The sequence below is a fragment of the Salmo trutta genome, chromosome 19 (genome assembly GCF_901001165.1).
Source record: "Salmo trutta chromosome 19, fSalTru1.1, whole genome shotgun sequence".
NCBI lineage: Eukaryota > Metazoa > Chordata > Actinopteri > Salmoniformes > Salmonidae > Salmo > Salmo trutta.
This window is the reverse complement of record NC_042975.1, coordinates 47,289,775-47,306,184: the sequence shown is the minus strand read 5'-3', so window position 1 is coordinate 47,306,184 and position 16,410 is coordinate 47,289,775. Positions and strand designations below refer to the sequence as shown.

Here is a 16,410-nt window from a genome sequence, read left to right as displayed (position 1 = left end):
TACCGGTGAGAACTAGCTCCACATAAAAACTGATAGTTGATCAGGGTCATCGAAGGGAAATAAATGTGTTAGCGATGATGAAAGCCAGATGAATGTCTTGGAAATGTCTTGCGAGAAGTCAGAAAGAATTGTTGTTTTGACATTGAACCAAAGTGTGAGCAGCTGGAGTACTACAGTGTCAAAAGTTTCATGTTTCCAGCGTGTACATCAGACATTTTGACACTCGTAAACTTGTGTATGCCTGTTTCTTGTGCAGTACCAACAGTCTACCTAAACTATACACAGTGTCTTTAGCAGACACAGTCTAGTACACTATTCATTAGTTTGTGTGTACAAGGGAGCATTTTTCCTAACTCTTACCTTTTGTGTAGCAGACAACGAACAATGTTTCCCCTGGTTTTTGTGGTCCCATATCTCAAGATTTTGGAGAAATGGCACGCTCAGTGTTACTGTCCAAGAGACGTATCACAGCACACACACACTTCAGATACTGGAAACAAACAGTATGTCACAAGCAGGAAGTTCCCCAAAACCAGTTATACCTCAAACCCAATGGCTAAGGATATCTCAAAACACACACCAAAGCCCTGCACAGAGGATGACCGCTTATGTTAAAATGATATGAATAAAGATTTATTTTATCATATGAACAGGTGGATCATTTTTTTTCATTTTATTTAACAATCTATGACAATCTCACATTTTTTCTAGCATATTCCAAGAATGGACAATGGGGGGGGGTCTTTTTTTTTATTGCTGAATGTGAAATGAAATACACTTTCACTGACCGAAAATAAAATGTCTGCTGCTTTTTTACCATGCACGCATCTAACCTTGACCACAAGCACATGCAGAGGAGAGGTGTTCAAACATTTCAAGCGGGGAGGGAAGAAAAATAAAAACAGGATGAATCTGGCAGCACTTCTATCGGGTGAGGAGGGGGCAAGATGGGGGGGGGGGAATATCACATTTAAACTAACTAAAAGAAGCACTGTCTACTTTTGCATTTTTAAAACATACAAAATTAGACCCAGACTGTGAAAAAGCGGAAGGAGAGAAAATCCATAGGGGGGGGGGGGGATGAGACAGAAAACCATTGTCTATGTCACTCTGCCTTCATCATACAGCAGTTACACGTTCTGTTTCAAATCCTACTTGTCAGTTTGGTTGTCATCTAGATTAACCTGATGATTTGTCCTGGTACAGTCATTTGAGTTTTTTGGGTTGTATTTCAAAATGTATATGACCAGTTCTGCAAGATTATCAACTGTTTTCTGTCACTACAATTCAAATGCATTGCCAAAACAAGCTCCTGCAATATTTTTTGGAGTGGAGGACAGAAGTTTGAACAAACAATTTGTTAACTTTTAGTGACATACTTCTTAACAGGCAACAAATCACTATCCTTATCCACAAGACTGAGCAGCACTCGACGTTAGTGTATGAGGCCCTTTAAAGTGGTTAGTCATTCCTGTAGACTTGCGTGTTGTCTGCTTGGTCTCGACACAGTGAGATAAGAATTCATGAACCCCCCCCAAAAAAATCTATGAACATGAATCTGTGAATGAGGAAAATGGACAATTTGAGCAAAATGGCTGCATAACTGCATGAAATATAATCATGATGTAAACATGTATTCATATCATGTTGCTGCTGCTTCTTCTTCTACACTACAGGCATTACATAGGTTTCACACAACACACTACAGTCACCTCTTACAAAATGATGTCATCAAACAGAGCAAAGATGGAAAGTTTGCATATTTTGGCATTTTATGACCCTCCAAAGTTTCACAGCTATTTATCTTGTATTGGTGTAGTGTGTTCTGTTCTGTTCAACCCTCTGCTTTACTTTTCTCTAGATGGGTGTGCTCAGAGGAATAGCAAGTTGGGTGTGACCTTAATGTCCTTGGGGGGACCTTAGTCCTAGGTAGGTCTGATGGTGGTGGTGGGGGGGGGTGGAAGTCCTGAGACGCTGTGCGGCCCTTTACTCTGGCCACAGGGACACAATGGACAGGTGAGGAAGAGGAGGGACAAGGAGGGGGCCATTAGACAAGCATGGGGGTCATGGGAGAAAGTGTCTTTGTATTGAGCCACTATCACTGATGGAAGACTAACTGCTACTGTACACTGACAAGTGGCATTTCTTCTTCAGAATCACAGATAGGCCAGGACGTTGGAGGCTTACCCTGTTGGGACAAGGAGGGGGCCATTAGACATGCCTTACCCTGTTGGGACAAGGAGGGGGCCATTAGACATGCCTTACCCTGATGGGACAAAGTGGGGGCCATTAGACAATCGTTACCCTGTTGGGACAAGGAGGGGGCCATTAGACAAGCCTTACCCTGTTGAGACAAAGAGGGGGCCATGAAGTAAAACCTTACCCTGTTGGGACAAGGATGGCCGGGGTGGGGTGGGGTAGGTGAGGCAGCTGTAAACACACATCAAGCAACAACATGCAGAACTCTCTACCCAACAGAAGCACAACCCTGGAACCTAGGCTGGGCCACACTGTGCATCAGCAGCTTTCCTCTACTGATTCAGCTTGCTTTAGTGCCCAATAGAGCAATGAGTTGGTACAACACACACACGCCCACACACTCCTTCACTCAGAGAGCAAAAAGGACCTGCGTTGCATTTATCAGATTTTCTATTGGACGCCAAAAATGGTAAACCCTATAGGCAAATTATATTAATGTAAACATACACCTTATGATTAAGTGGTTTATATTGCATGATGTGGAAGGGGAGGAGTAATGTTCAAATGGGGCTAGACTCCCAGAAAGAAAAAAAAAAGCCAAAAGAGAAAAGAGGAAGTGTGTATAAAAAAATGATGTCCATATAAGAAAAGGCTACAAAAACCTCCACTGGCCCTCTGGCATCGGCACACAGCCAAAACCTCCACTGGCCCTCTGGCATCGGCACACAGCAAAAATCTCCACTGGCCCTCTGGCATCGGCACACAGCAAAAACCTCCACTGGCCCTCTGGCATCGGCACACAGCAAAATTCTCCACTGGCCCTCTGGCATCGGCACACAGCAAAAAATTCTCCACTGGCCCTCTGGCATCGGCACACAGCAAAAAATTCTCCACTGGCCCTCTGGCATCGGCACACAGCAAAAAATTCTCCACTGGCCCACTGGCATCGGCACACAGCAAAACATTCTCCACTGGCCCTCTGGCATCGGGACACAGCAAAACATTCTCCACTGGCCCTCTGGCATCGGCACACAGCAAAAACCTCCACTGGCCCTCTGGCATCGGCACACAGCAAAAACCTCCACTGGCCCTCTGGCATCGGCATACAGCAAAAGGCACCACAATATTACTCTATTTTTTAAGTAGTGAAAAAATTGGCACGTGTTTTTATGCTGTAAATCAAAATGTACATATAAATAGAGTTTTCCCTATAAAAAAGTCTTTGCTGTTAACTAGTAGACAACTTTTGCTAAAATGAAAATAAATATTTCATTTGTTTAGAATATCTGTCAGTTATATAAAATAAAAATATTTCTTATAGGTGCAGGTTTATAGTATATAGATTTTTTGTTGGTAGGTCGACTTCTTTCTTCAGTGGGGCGCATTGTCCGGTTTGGACCGCGAGTGCGTCTGTCTGGTCTGTACGTTCCCGCGTGCACCGTGCCGCCCCGTAGAGTGCGACTGAGAAGTCCGACTGTCGGCTGGCCTGTAGATGGTGGAGGGCTCCGCGTTCATATTCTGCATACTGAGGAAGGGCGTGCTCTCGCCCTCTTCCTCCTCCGACTCGCTGTCCGTCAGGCAGCTGCGAGAGCCGTAGTCCCGTGACGCCTCGTATCCTCGCGGAGCTACGTGGCCGTTCAGCCTGGACCTCCGCACGCGCCGACCCCCACCACCACCGCTGCCAGACCCAGTTCTCTTTGGTTGCTCTCGGGAGGACAGGTACTCCTGCGTGGTCTCGTAGTCTTCTTCCTCAGCCAGCCGGTAGGGGCTGGAGGGCAGGCTGCCCGTGCTGTCGTTCAGGTAGGTGCGGCGCTGCTGCCGGTAGGGCTCCTGGCGCTGGACGTCGTGCAGGGGCACCTGGTAGCGCCGCAGCAGAGGCTGGTCGTCCTCCAGGGGGTAGGGGGTGTGGGCGGCGGGTGGCAGGGACATGGCCTGGCTGGTGTTGGGGGAGGTGATCTGGAAGATAGGCACCTGCGGGGGCAGTGAGTAATGGAAGTCCACTGGAGAGAGACGGGCCGGCGTCGTCAGGGCTGACACATACCTGTGGTGAGGGTGAAGATGGGAGTGGGGAGGAGAAGGGCGGGGAGAGGAGAGAGAGGACCAGGCCAAACAGCAGCAGCTGAGTTAGATATCATGTCTAACAGAGTGACGTGGGACAGGGACCCACCATCCACAAACAGCAGTAAGAGACGTTGTTGAGAAGAGGTTTGTCAGTTGTGTGTGTGGATGGTGTTTGTGACATCCTTGTTTGTCTGTTCATTCAGTCAGTTGGCTATATCTTTGTTATGTTAATAAATGTATTCCATCTTATCGGATAATGTGACATTTAGCCAGTGTTGGGGAAGGTACTCTGAAAATCTAGTTAACCAAGCTACCAATTACTTCACACTGGAAGAAGTTATGGTACACTACAGCTACCCTTAAGAAACATATAGTTTACTTAACTAAATCAAATCAAAATGTTGTCACATAAGCTGAATACAACATGTGTAGTAGACCTTACGGTGAAATGCTTACTTACAAGCCCTTAACCAACAATGCAGTTCAAGAAATAGAGTTAAGAAAATATTTAGTAAATAAACTAAAGTAAAAGAAAATTATAAAAAAAATTGAAAGTAACAAGAAATGTACATAACAATAACGAGGCTATATACAGGGGGTTAATGTGGGGGTCAATGTGGGGGGGTACAGATTAGTCGACATCATTTGTAAAGGGACTACGCATAGATAACACACAGCGAGTAGCAGCAGTGTGAAAACAAGGGGGGGGGGGTCAATACTTCAAGTTACTTTGAAAAAAGTAGTTCACTGCATCCAAACTACTTTGTGAAAAATCGGACGTCAATCTTAAATGTCATATACTACAAATTGCGAGACAGACTGGCCTACATGTAGTTCAATACTCCCCAACACTGCCTTTAGCCTTAGGGAGGGTTATACCTAGGAAAAACATCAGTGTGTGTGTTGCGCTGAGTTTTGAGGTGCTTTAATGCTTAAATTGTACAATGTGTTGATATGTCCCATTAAACTAGTGTCCCTCTCCCCCAGTACAGTCCCTCTTCCTTCATATGTTCTATGGCACTGGGGAAAAAACACAGTACACACTTTAGGAAGAAGCATCTGAAAGAGCCAATGGCAAATCTAAAATAAATGTAATCCCTCTTCCACTGTAATCCTGTTGGAAAGATTAGCATTGCGATGCTGCCTGGCATTGTTCAGTTAATTATAGCCTACTGTAGCTATTGGATGAGCGCACTCTCACCAACTTAAAACACTCGAAAACTAAAATCTTAACATCGTAATTGAAACAAATGAGTGGTCATTGGTTTCCAGCTGAAATGAGTAAATAGAAACCGACGTTCTGTAAACTTCTCTAAAACCTCGATACGATGAAGGTGCGTCCCTACAAAAACACCGGTGCTCGATCTCTAGGCATACAGCAACCCAGGGCGGAGGTCACCGTAGAGTTGACAACCACAGCCACACCAGAGACCTGCTAGCTGGAGCTCCACCCCAGAGATCAGATCTGTTGTTCTGCCCGCCGCGTCTTAATGAAGCCCTTATGGTATTCAGCCTCCTGTTTTGCTGCCGTACAGAGTTAGGGGAGTACAGTACAGAACAGCGGGCTTGACACAGCAGATTCTTCACAAGAAATACAGCTGCCTGTGGGATCTCTCCTGTCGACCGGCTTTGACACGCAAAACACTTTTCACCTTAACACAACTGGATGTAACTTCATTTTTATATACCTACAATATCCTTTATCAGAACAAGACACGAGAACAGTAGCAATTTTGAGACCTGTCTGTCCTACAGTAGGCCTATCTCATCATGTCTGCCTATGATATAGTATTTGCCATTGACACTTTCAAAGTGCCCTCACTGGCCTCTAGGGGCTGATAGAGAGCCAGCTGTAAAACGAGGCCTCCTATGGCGGGCACTAGAAAATGCCCCGGTGCCATAACCACAGAGATGGGCCGTGTTCCCTTCCCACCTGTCGCTGTGTGGCGAGTCCCCCAGCGAGTCGAACGAGTCTCCGTACTGCAGGCCCGGCCGGTGGGGCACAGTAAAGCCACAGTGTGCGGCACGCCTGGCCCGGGCCTCCATGCACGCAGGACTGTTGCATTTACTGGTCCCCACGGAGGACGACATCATGCCCGGCGAGTCCGAGAGGACACTGTCAGTCCGCTCCAGGCTCCACGTCCGCTCCTCGCGTCTGAGACAAGAGAGGACCAAAACATAGGGTTGAACCGGAGTGTAGTCCGGTGTGCACCTGTGTGAATAGTTTTCCCTGTGTGCACGAATGTGCATGTCAAAACATTTAGCTGCGGATGTTGAGGGACGGGTTACCTGTGAGTGGATGAACGGGCATGGGTGTAGGAGTTGTGAGATCTGGAAGATGCGTGGCTGCCAGGGAAAGAAGCCACTGTTCCATGCCGTATGACACGCTCCGTTGCCGGAACATTCTTTGAGATGTACTAAAAACACACAGAGGAAAAAGGGTTTGGAGAGATGGCATGAAATCGTGTAACTTTACGCACATTACTACCACAAAGACGGTCTTGACAGATGTGAGGCGCTGTTGATTGACCACGTGGGCGTGTTCTGGAAGGAGAGGCTTAGTTACTGAAGGTAATTAACCTGTGACATCCCTACCATTCAAGAGAGTACACATGGTCCACTATATGAAAGTACAATTTCAGATCCCATGGTACAAAAACTCCACAAACTAACATTTCAATCAAAAAATCTACTTACCCATCCATCAAAAACCAGTAACAGATCAGTCAGTAAAATAGTCAATGAATGTGTGACTCACATCTACCATGGGTATCTCCTCGGGGCCTGGTCCTGGGTGATTGGGTCCATTCGCTAGGTTCCGGTTGGGGTGATCCGCACACATGTTCTGCCGCAGGTGATTGTGCATCTTCTTCCTCTGTTTCCTGTGGAAGAGAATACCCCCAGTCACTCACATAGCCCTGGAGCGGAGATAAGTCTATGCCGGGGGGGGGCTATCTAATGCAACTAAACCCATTGTATACTGCCCTGGGCTGACTTACTTGGTTTTGCAGTAGGCCACCACACACACAATTCCCACCACCAACAGAGCCACGCAGATCCCCGTGATTGTCAGGACTCTTTTCTGATAGAGCTCCTCCGCCTCTGTGGACACAGGCACAGACACAGGCACACAGGCACGCAAAGTACAAGGGGGGGGGGGGGGGAAATAACAAAACAACATCAGCCCCTTGAAGTGGAAGGTGTTAACACCATCTGTATCCCATCACACCATATCCTGATCCCACACCCCTGCTCCTGTCTCCACAGGTTCTATACTCCCACACTAACCAATACAGCAGATGCTGCTCTCCCTCTGTACATGTATCAAAGCAGTAGACATACCGTGCGACTATTGTGAACGTTCAGAAACATGAGCTAGCTGACAGTCCAACTCCAGCCCCTTATTATAATGGCTAAATGGACAAAAGCCAGTTAAAGCTAGTAAATAGGAATTACAAGGAATAATTGTCGTTTCAACATCCTTTACCAAACAAGAAGCCTGGGGTATTTGGTAGAAATGTAGTTGAAATGTTTGACATTTAGACGGCTGACATTAACTGGGAATTTGTATAGCATTCTCTAGAAAATGTAGATGATTGACATTCAATTGACATGAAATGTATTTTAATTACTGTTAGCATATATGTGTTGTGCAAATGCAGTGTGAATTGTTGGGCTGGGTTTACTGTAACTCGTGTCTCTGTTCTGGATCACTGTTCTAGAGGCATCGCTCTAATGGAGGTCTGCTCAAAACCGGTTGAAAACAGAAAAGCTGTCCCAAATCTGCTGCTCTGATTTTTTTAAGAGTGCCTCATTCATCCAAGAGATCGCATCTGACTGAAAGCCCATCAGATCAACCCAGCTAGACAGAGGCCGCTCATCCTCTCACTGCCCGCTCTGCTACACCGTTTTACACAGAGGCACTCAAACAAGCAGAATCGCAGGCAAGGGGACCCTGTAGGCTTTGAACATGCTCTACATTCAATGCTATAAATATAACACAAATGAACGCAAAAAAAAATACTATTTTTGAAACTATTGTTATTGCATGTCGTTTCACTTGTCGTTTTTTTTATTTATGATCAACTAAAAATAAACTAAAAACACATTTTCAACCACTTTCCTTTCCCGCAGAAATGTTGCTGTGAGGAGAGGAGGACGTGGCTTAACCAGGGGAGAGTGGAGGGAAAGAGGGAGCAGGCCAGGGGGAAATACTGATGGTAGTACTGGGCCTATGATAAATAATGTTATAAAAATGAATTGTATTTGTGCAGCTCCACCCATCGGAGGTTGCCTCTCTCTCACCCAGTCCCTTCATTCACCGGCAGCCTGTCGCTGCAACTCTGTTTTCTGCCACTATAAATAAATCACCAAGGCTTGTATTTATTTATAGTGGAAAAGAGCAATAGGTCAACCATATTGGTTGTTATCTAGCGATAAAGAATTTTCAACAGTGAGAAGAAACAATTCTCGGAGCCTCACAAAGATTTACCTGAATGTAGTTTCAAATTATTTTTGTCATTTAAAAAAAAAAAATTTAACAGCGAGGTCTCATAAGAAAATATAAAACTCCAGCATCACAGGCAATTTATCGGGAAAGGAGGTACTGAAAGAACAGACTATTTCTGTACGCTCTAAATTAGGTATGACATGCTCATACCACAGTAACTTCATTCAAAAGAGTCCAGTCACACAAAGCATTCTACTTGTACAGACAACTCTCGACCAGAGTAAAGAAATGGATGGGTGGAGGTAGAACAGAGCAGGTTGACTTGCAAAACTCTATAGTGAGGTTTCAAATGAGAGGAGATTAGAGGTTAGAGGTGAAGTATTGAGGGAAGGAGGAGAATGACACAGTTAAGATGAGCAGCATGGATGTTGGGGGGGGGGGGGGGGGGTAGTCAACTGTAAACCTGGCATAGCATGCTAACAGGGGGGGCAGAGGTAGAGGGGAGAACATGAAAGAAAATCCTGAAGGCTTTGGTTGATAGAGGAGAACAGGGGTGTCCTATTTGCAGCGCTCATCCTGAGCTCCTGTCTGCGTCTCAGTGATGTGGCGAGGGATTCTGGTGTCGGCTAATGCAAGTTGGAACACGGTAGAGTTCCTGCTCTATAATAGGTGGATCATTAGAACACGTACCATCACTATCAATTAAAAGTACAGTACGGGAAGTACTGAACAGTGTGTGTGTGTGTGTGTGTGTGTGTGTGTGTGTGTGTGTGTGTGCGTTTCTGTTCCTAAGGAGTGCTGAGGGGTTATACAACTCTTCTAGAGTAATGTAATTCAATTCACACTAGTGTTAACACTAGTCAGGGTGTGTGCCAACAGAATCACATGAAACTGCGCACTCGCACTGTTTATTCTGTCGTAAACAGCGGGCTTGCGGACAGCTAAGGAGGCTTACGCAGATAAGTCTGAAGTCATCAACCCCGGAGAGAAGATTCCAGAGGGAGTCAAGACTCTAGTAGGACACCACTTCTCCCTGAGTGGAGGATGGATGGAGGGGGAATCTAGTCTACTCCATAAGGGAGGATCCATGAATCAAGCAGGCGTCCATATTGATTTCTACCTGCTCTACAGGTCTAGTCCCTTAAAACCAGTTCATCAAGAAGAACTGCTACATGCTCTCCTGTCAGATTGTTGACATGGTCGAATGTACTGTGCATGTGGTGATGAGGGCTGCAGATTTGGACACCCGTGGTAATGTTAGAGGGAGATTCGGCTCCACGGGGCAGCCCAGTGAGTTACGGTTATGGTTGATTGACAGATTGATTAACCAATCAATGGGACCATTTACTTTAGAGTCCAGAGGGAATGGAAGCAATGTCAAACAGAACGGAAGGAGATCAAATACACAGCTCTAGTCAAGCTGGGAATTAAAATGAAGGATTGTTCCATACCCATAAATTCAATCCCAAGATGCTCTGCCATTGCAGAAAGTTGACAGTTGGGAAAAACAACAACAAAAAAAAGAAGAAGAAAGAAAAAAAAGAGACCAGTTTAGGAGAGACGCCTTCCAACATAGATAAACAACAGATATATCCAGTATGTGCACTGAGCAACAGGACTGACGGGACAGTCTGAGACATGGATGGTGAGTCAACAGTTACAGTGGCGGGATGGAGCTGGACAACATCAAGATAAGACGACCAAAACATCCAAACAAGCGCCACACACACAGACACAAGACAACAACAAGCAGTTAGTCAATCTAGACAATGGCATGCAAAACCAGACACCCACTGCCAGAATGGCTACATGGGATCTCTGGGCCAACCGTTAAGGGTAGATCAAGACACAGCGCACTACTTAGCTAATGAAACATTATTATTACCGCTGCAAATGGGCCTCTAGTACAAGAACATAGTTTTAAAAGTATAGATTAGACGTCCAGTTAGTAGATTAGAATGTATCGTCCAGGCTATAAGGGATGTTAGACGTTACAGAGTCCAATGTTACTATTCCATCCAGCACAGGCAACTCCATTCAGGGAGGATTTGATAGGACGTAACATGTTAACAGAAAAACCTTACCTGTTCGCAATTGGAATACAACATCCGATCAATTCACTCCGTAGTCTTGCATTATAGCCGTGTGCTGGTGAGGGAGGGGCTGACCGCTAGCCAATAAGGGTACTGTAGGAGACGCGGAACCTGCGACTGCACTCACAGAGGGATATACATGTCTATGTGAAGACAGAGTCCGTCTCAGCAATCAGTCCCTCAACCTCATCTAAGGACCAGCACCTTGATACTATTGACTAAGTGAAGGTGATGCTTCACCTCATCCGCACAAAAGAAAGTGACCCAGTCAGATTGGGGGGGTGGGGGGGGGGGGATTATATTGCATGGGAAATCAAGGCCATGGGGAGAAGTGGAGAAGGGCTGCCTGCACCATTCAAGCTTCTGAGCCCATACAGTACATCTGAGCGCTCACTCGCTCTACACAGGTCGCAGCAAATCCCTGCTGTTGTCATGACAACATGCTCTTGGGTAAGCCCCGGCCCGGCTGAGGGGGGTCCAGCTTTCTGTACAGGAGTCAACGAGATCTCTGGGGTTGGGGAGACACCCTGATCGGAGAAGGGAACTCATACGTGGTATGGATGAGGTTTGGGAAGTGAGTGTGGAGGGGTGGAGAGGATTCTGTCTGCTTTTATATAGTTCTGTTTTGGCCTCAAAACTAACTTCACAGCATGATAAGGATTACATTGCTAGCCCAGAAATGCTGAAGAGGCTGATTGTATGACAGTGGCTCTACAGTCTCCTCCATTATTCTACACTGTTTAGGGTAATCACACGAGTATCGATACAGTCTTTCGAAATGGGAGAATCCTATTCTGGCAGGTCAAGTTAACTGTTTGGAAAATGTAGCCAACAAGCAAATTCTTAGGTTACGAGATGCATTTCTTCTCTGGCTGACTAGTAAAGCAAGTACATTTCGGATGTACACGGTTTTGATACAGTGCTGTCACTGGAGTAGTCCTGACCTCGATTGTCTGTGTGCACACTTGGAACACGTTTAGAGGAAATTGGTGCCCAGAAATGACCTCTCCAGTGTGCTTTCTGAATTCAATGACATGTCAGATCTCGCACTGGGAGAGGGTGAAGAAAAGGTTGAGATCCAGCCCTTCCTTCTCACTCATTCACTGTATTATTAAGTGGAGCCTTAAGCTTGTTCCCCACGCTACTCTTGTATACACGCAAAGTCCTCTCTCAAAAGGGATCACGCATGGCTGGGAACTTCTTTGGGAAATTTCTACGGATCCGATTAAGATAAACCATTTATGTACTAATGAATTAATTACATCTCTGGTTGGTGCCGACGTCACGACGTCAATGAAATATTTGGTCCGGTCTGATGTCTTTACAGTGTTTTAAAATTGCGGATATCTTAATGGAAGAGGTTTGAAAGCGTCACCCACACATCCTTTCTTAGGTCATCTCAGCATGTTATTCGAGGGAAAAAAAGGCTTTGCTCGGTTGACTAGAGTTGTCAATGAATACACTTCTTGAAAAGGAGAGACAATTGTGTTAAATCTCAGTTCCACTAAGGTTAAACATAACATTACAGTAAGATAGATGTAGCTGTAGAGTGAGAGGGCTCCCACACACTGCCTTCTGCTCTGGGCTAGCACCTCAGTACAATTGAATACAGTACCAGGCTGTAATGCATGGACTCTGGTAAAGTTCTGTAGGCGCTGATATTACATACGGTATACGTTTCGCAACTGAACAGTGTACACGAGAAGACTCTCTTTAGCTAACATTCCACTCCTTTTCATTGCCAAAGAGACTGGCCTTTTTGGGCAATCTCAACGTTCAATAGATGGGTTAGCTGAAAACATCCCGAAAACAACGCGCACGCTTCAAAATGGGTGTGTTGTCGTGATTCAGGATGGCCAGAAAGCTAGCAACAATGACAAACTACCACGTGGTGGAAATCGTAAGCGACTTGTTTCAGCTAGTTTCATCTTGTTCTTGATACCATGTCTTGTTTTGAGGCGTTTTGACTTGTTTTATGTCTATGCTAATATGGCTAAAATTCACTCGCTAGCTAACCAACAACTGTATCGATGTATTTGAGAGACAACAAGTGGTCATTGTGCACATATATGTATGTTTTCAATAAACATTGGAGAATAAATATAGTTGACATGTTGTCAACATTCTAATCCGACCCACCCAGTTTTACCCCATAGTGGCGCACGCGTCGGTTTTGTTGCAAAAACAACCAACCCATCTAAATGCACTTGGATTTACGGCAGTTGCTCATTGGCTGTTGGGGGAAAAAAACACCATTCATTTTAGAAACACTTGATGAGGGCTGTGTTTCGTGTAGGCTTACCCTGGCGTGACATTTTGATAACCGTGTAAATCTCTCTAGGACAAGGTGACTTTTATCAATATATTCACCTGCATTTACCCCCCATAACGAAATGCTAATTAGCTGCTAATGTGGCTATCATAAAGAACTACAAATGCCATGATGATCTGTGTGCGAGACTGCCGAATCAAGGCAAAGGTAAGAATCGCTGGATCAACTATCTAATGTTAGATAAATGTAGTAATGACTAAATTGGCTATATTTCTTTAAATTGACAATTCTGTAAACTGTCTTGTACAAGTTTTAAATTGACACAATATCTTTTAGCAAAGGTGTCAGCTAGAGATGACCTGCAGAAACTTGCAGGGATTTGTAGTCTTGCATTATGTCTACATTGATGCTAATTAGCATTTTCAAATCTGAGAGTAAATAGAGCCGAATATTGCTAAAAGTCACCTTGTCTGAGAAAGATTTACACGGTTATCAAAACGTTACGCCAGAGTGAGCCTACACAAAACACAGACCTTATTTGAAGCGTTTCTAAAATTCCCTATGGGAAAAATGAATGGTGAGAAAAACGACTGGAACCATTTCCCTGTTTGACCGCTAGGTTTAATGGGTATTATGACACCTCCACTGTGGGGCTCTGTGATGCTTACAGATATGCACTGCAGACGACTACAATGTGCCATGACATGACACTGGAAACAGGCCCAATGTTTAATCATATACTGTGTACTTTGTAATTGCATATCGTAAATTTCCCCTTTTGTTCATGCGAAACTAGAGAACCCTACGTGACATTTGAAGAGCTACAAGTAAGCAGACACAGATTTATGTTTTGTTAATGTAAATCTCTTTTGGATACATAAACTGCCCTTTAAAAAAAAGTACTCACGGATAAATACTAGTTAACAACATCGGAGTCATGTTGAACTGCAAACACTGGGGAACATAGCAAAATTGAGTTGGGGCAGAAAGGCATGATCCACATAGTGTGCTGACATACATCAGAGCCAATAGCTTCGAGGCATGACCTGCTGAGCTCAAGTTCTCCACCTGCCTCTCTCTAATCTGGGTGTAATTGTGAGGTTGATGGACATGCTTGCGGGGGTTGCCAACGTGGAGTGCCGGTACAGAGTTTAAGTCTGTAGCCCCGGGCCACTAGTTCCTGCCACTGTAATTACAGGGCAGGAACTCAGAGCTGAGGAGGACCTCTGTGAGAGCAGGCAGCCAGGGTCTGTTGTTTTACTGTGTGGATGGCATTCTGCTGCTGCTAAAGCTTTGGACTTGTTCATACAATAACAGTGACGAGTATTGCAGGGAAAGCTAAGAGAGAGTGTGTGTGTGTGTGTGTGTGTGTGGGGTCAGGGAAAACGACTGTGAGAATGGCATTCTCCATACATGACCTGATCCATGATGTGGCTAGTAAAAGGCAGGTGTCGTCATTGTAAACTGCCTGTGCATTTTATACCTACCAGCATGTTCCGTATAAAGTGATGCAATGCCCACATGCTTACTTTGCTTATTCTATTCCCATGGGATTTAGAGATGACATATGGACGGATAGTCTTAACAATGACAAATTGACAAAAGATATGAAGAAATATGAATAAATGACCAGTTAACGTCGTCAGGCAATTTGCATTACAATTAGCAATGTCCGTAGGCTAGATCAGGTGTCATCAGTCTATTGCTTAACAGCCATGTCACCTAACATTCATGTTGGATAACCCGCGCAATATAAAAAATAAAAAAAATCAGGGTCTTTCCGTCCGTGGATCAGCACCAACATTGTCACAAACGACTGTTTGATTCGATATCATACAAGCGCCATTGTCATGTCGTTAGGGAGGGTTTGATGTTGTATCATGTGTTTTTCCATTCGACTGCGCTGGCGTGCAGTCAACTAGTAGTAGGGGTTTCAAATAGCTGGAGGTACACTCAGCAATCCAACTCAGCTCGGGTTCATTCCAGCAGAGCACATGCAATTACTGTACATGTCAACGTCAAGGACATTCAGTACCAAGTCACACGCAGACGTCCAGTGTATGCGTCGCTATGCTAATTCTCTCTAATGCAGTAATTTGTTCTAAAATTAGAACATCAACAAATTACCGGTGTTGGTCTGAGGGGAGCGTCGCCACGGGACAAGGTAGTTGAATTTGATGAGTCAACAGACACAGATGGTAGAATAACAACTATGAAGGGCAACACAACACGGCGCCCCATGCCACATGTCAACGTGCAGGACAGACAGGACAGACAAGACAGGACAGACAAGACAGGACCGACAGAAGAGGAAATGGACATACGGTAGAAACTGGCCATAACGTAGTTTTGACAGCGGTCACCAGTAAAGTCATTCGGACACCTGATGGAAGGAAACAAAACCACAAAAAGAGAGGGAGGAAGGGAGGAGGGAGTGAAAGAGAGAGCACGGGTGGGGGGGGGGTATCGAGAGGAGAGGATATGCACAAGAGACAGGGAGGAGGTGAAGGGAGAACGAGAGAGAGAGAGCGAGAGAGACAAAGAGAGAAGCAGAAAAACACCGAATTAGAACCACAGCAACACCACGGACAGTAGAAGCAGAGGGATCCCACTGGTGACACCATTGTGCCGCACACCACCCACGGCTTTGGTTGACCTGAGAGGGAGGAGGAGGAGGAGGTGGTGGAGAAGGAAGGAGGAGGACTATAGAGGTAACCCAGTGACAACCGTGGCTCTGTTCTCAGCTGTGGGTGTCATGTGAACATACTTTTGTAAGGATTGGGCATGCGCAATCGTAACGGCTCAGTCTGCAAGCACCGCGGGCCGAAGTATCCATCCGGACATCTGGGGGGAGGAGGAGAGGTACAACGTCATATTGAAAACACAGCAGTGAACTCTGTATACACGTTACTGGTGAAGACCTTGATAGAGGTTATATTACAATATGCAATATTATGGTGGGGCAGAAACGTTCTTCTACCTGCGTCCCTGCTTCAGCGTGCTAGACATTGCAAAAACATTGCTAGGTTTTTGGTTTACTTGCTTAGTAAATGAATTGGGTTAGCAAATCGGTGTTGCTCAACTAGGGTGGAATGTCTCCTGCTGAACAGAAGGCGGTTGACCAGGACGTCCTTGTTCAATGGTTCTCTCTAGCATCCTAGTTTAGCTGGATCCTTGAACAATCAATAGTGTCATGAGTTCAAACAAATGAACACTTGCGGGAACATTTCCACTCCGCCAGCTCTTAGCAAACAAACTGCAGCAGTAGTACCCAACGGCATCTGTTGGTAAATAACCAGGAACTTGGAAGCATCGAAATAGAAAAATTGAGATTG

The 16,410-nt window shown here is 45.3% G+C and overlaps 1 protein-coding gene across 6 annotated transcripts in view; it reads right to left on the bottom strand.

Annotated features, from left to right (window-relative positions):
- Nucleotides 1–611: 611 nt before the first annotated feature.
- The window catches only part of LOC115154825 (pro-neuregulin-2, membrane-bound isoform), a 114,005-nt gene continuing 98,206 nt past the window's right edge, over nt 612–16,410 (bottom strand). For 5 of the 6 annotated variants that reach the window (XM_029701449.1, XM_029701452.1, XM_029701448.1 and 2 more), the window contains exons 5-11: nt 15,400–15,458; nt 10,162–10,185; nt 7,260–7,362; nt 7,019–7,142; nt 6,550–6,677; nt 6,194–6,415; nt 612–4,240 (exon numbers count right to left, since the gene is read on the bottom strand). In XM_029701449.1, the coding sequence (XP_029557309.1) occupies nt 3,571–4,240; nt 6,194–6,415; nt 6,550–6,677; nt 7,019–7,142; nt 7,260–7,362; nt 10,162–10,185; nt 15,400–15,458 (1,330 nt within the window). In that variant the 3' untranslated portion in view covers nt 612–3,570. Of the gene's footprint in view, nt 4,241–6,193; nt 6,416–6,549; nt 6,678–7,018; nt 7,143–7,259; nt 7,363–10,161; nt 10,186–15,399; nt 15,459–15,842; nt 15,920–16,410 lie in introns of all 6 variants that reach the window. The other variant, XM_029701450.1, reaches the window with a different exon arrangement.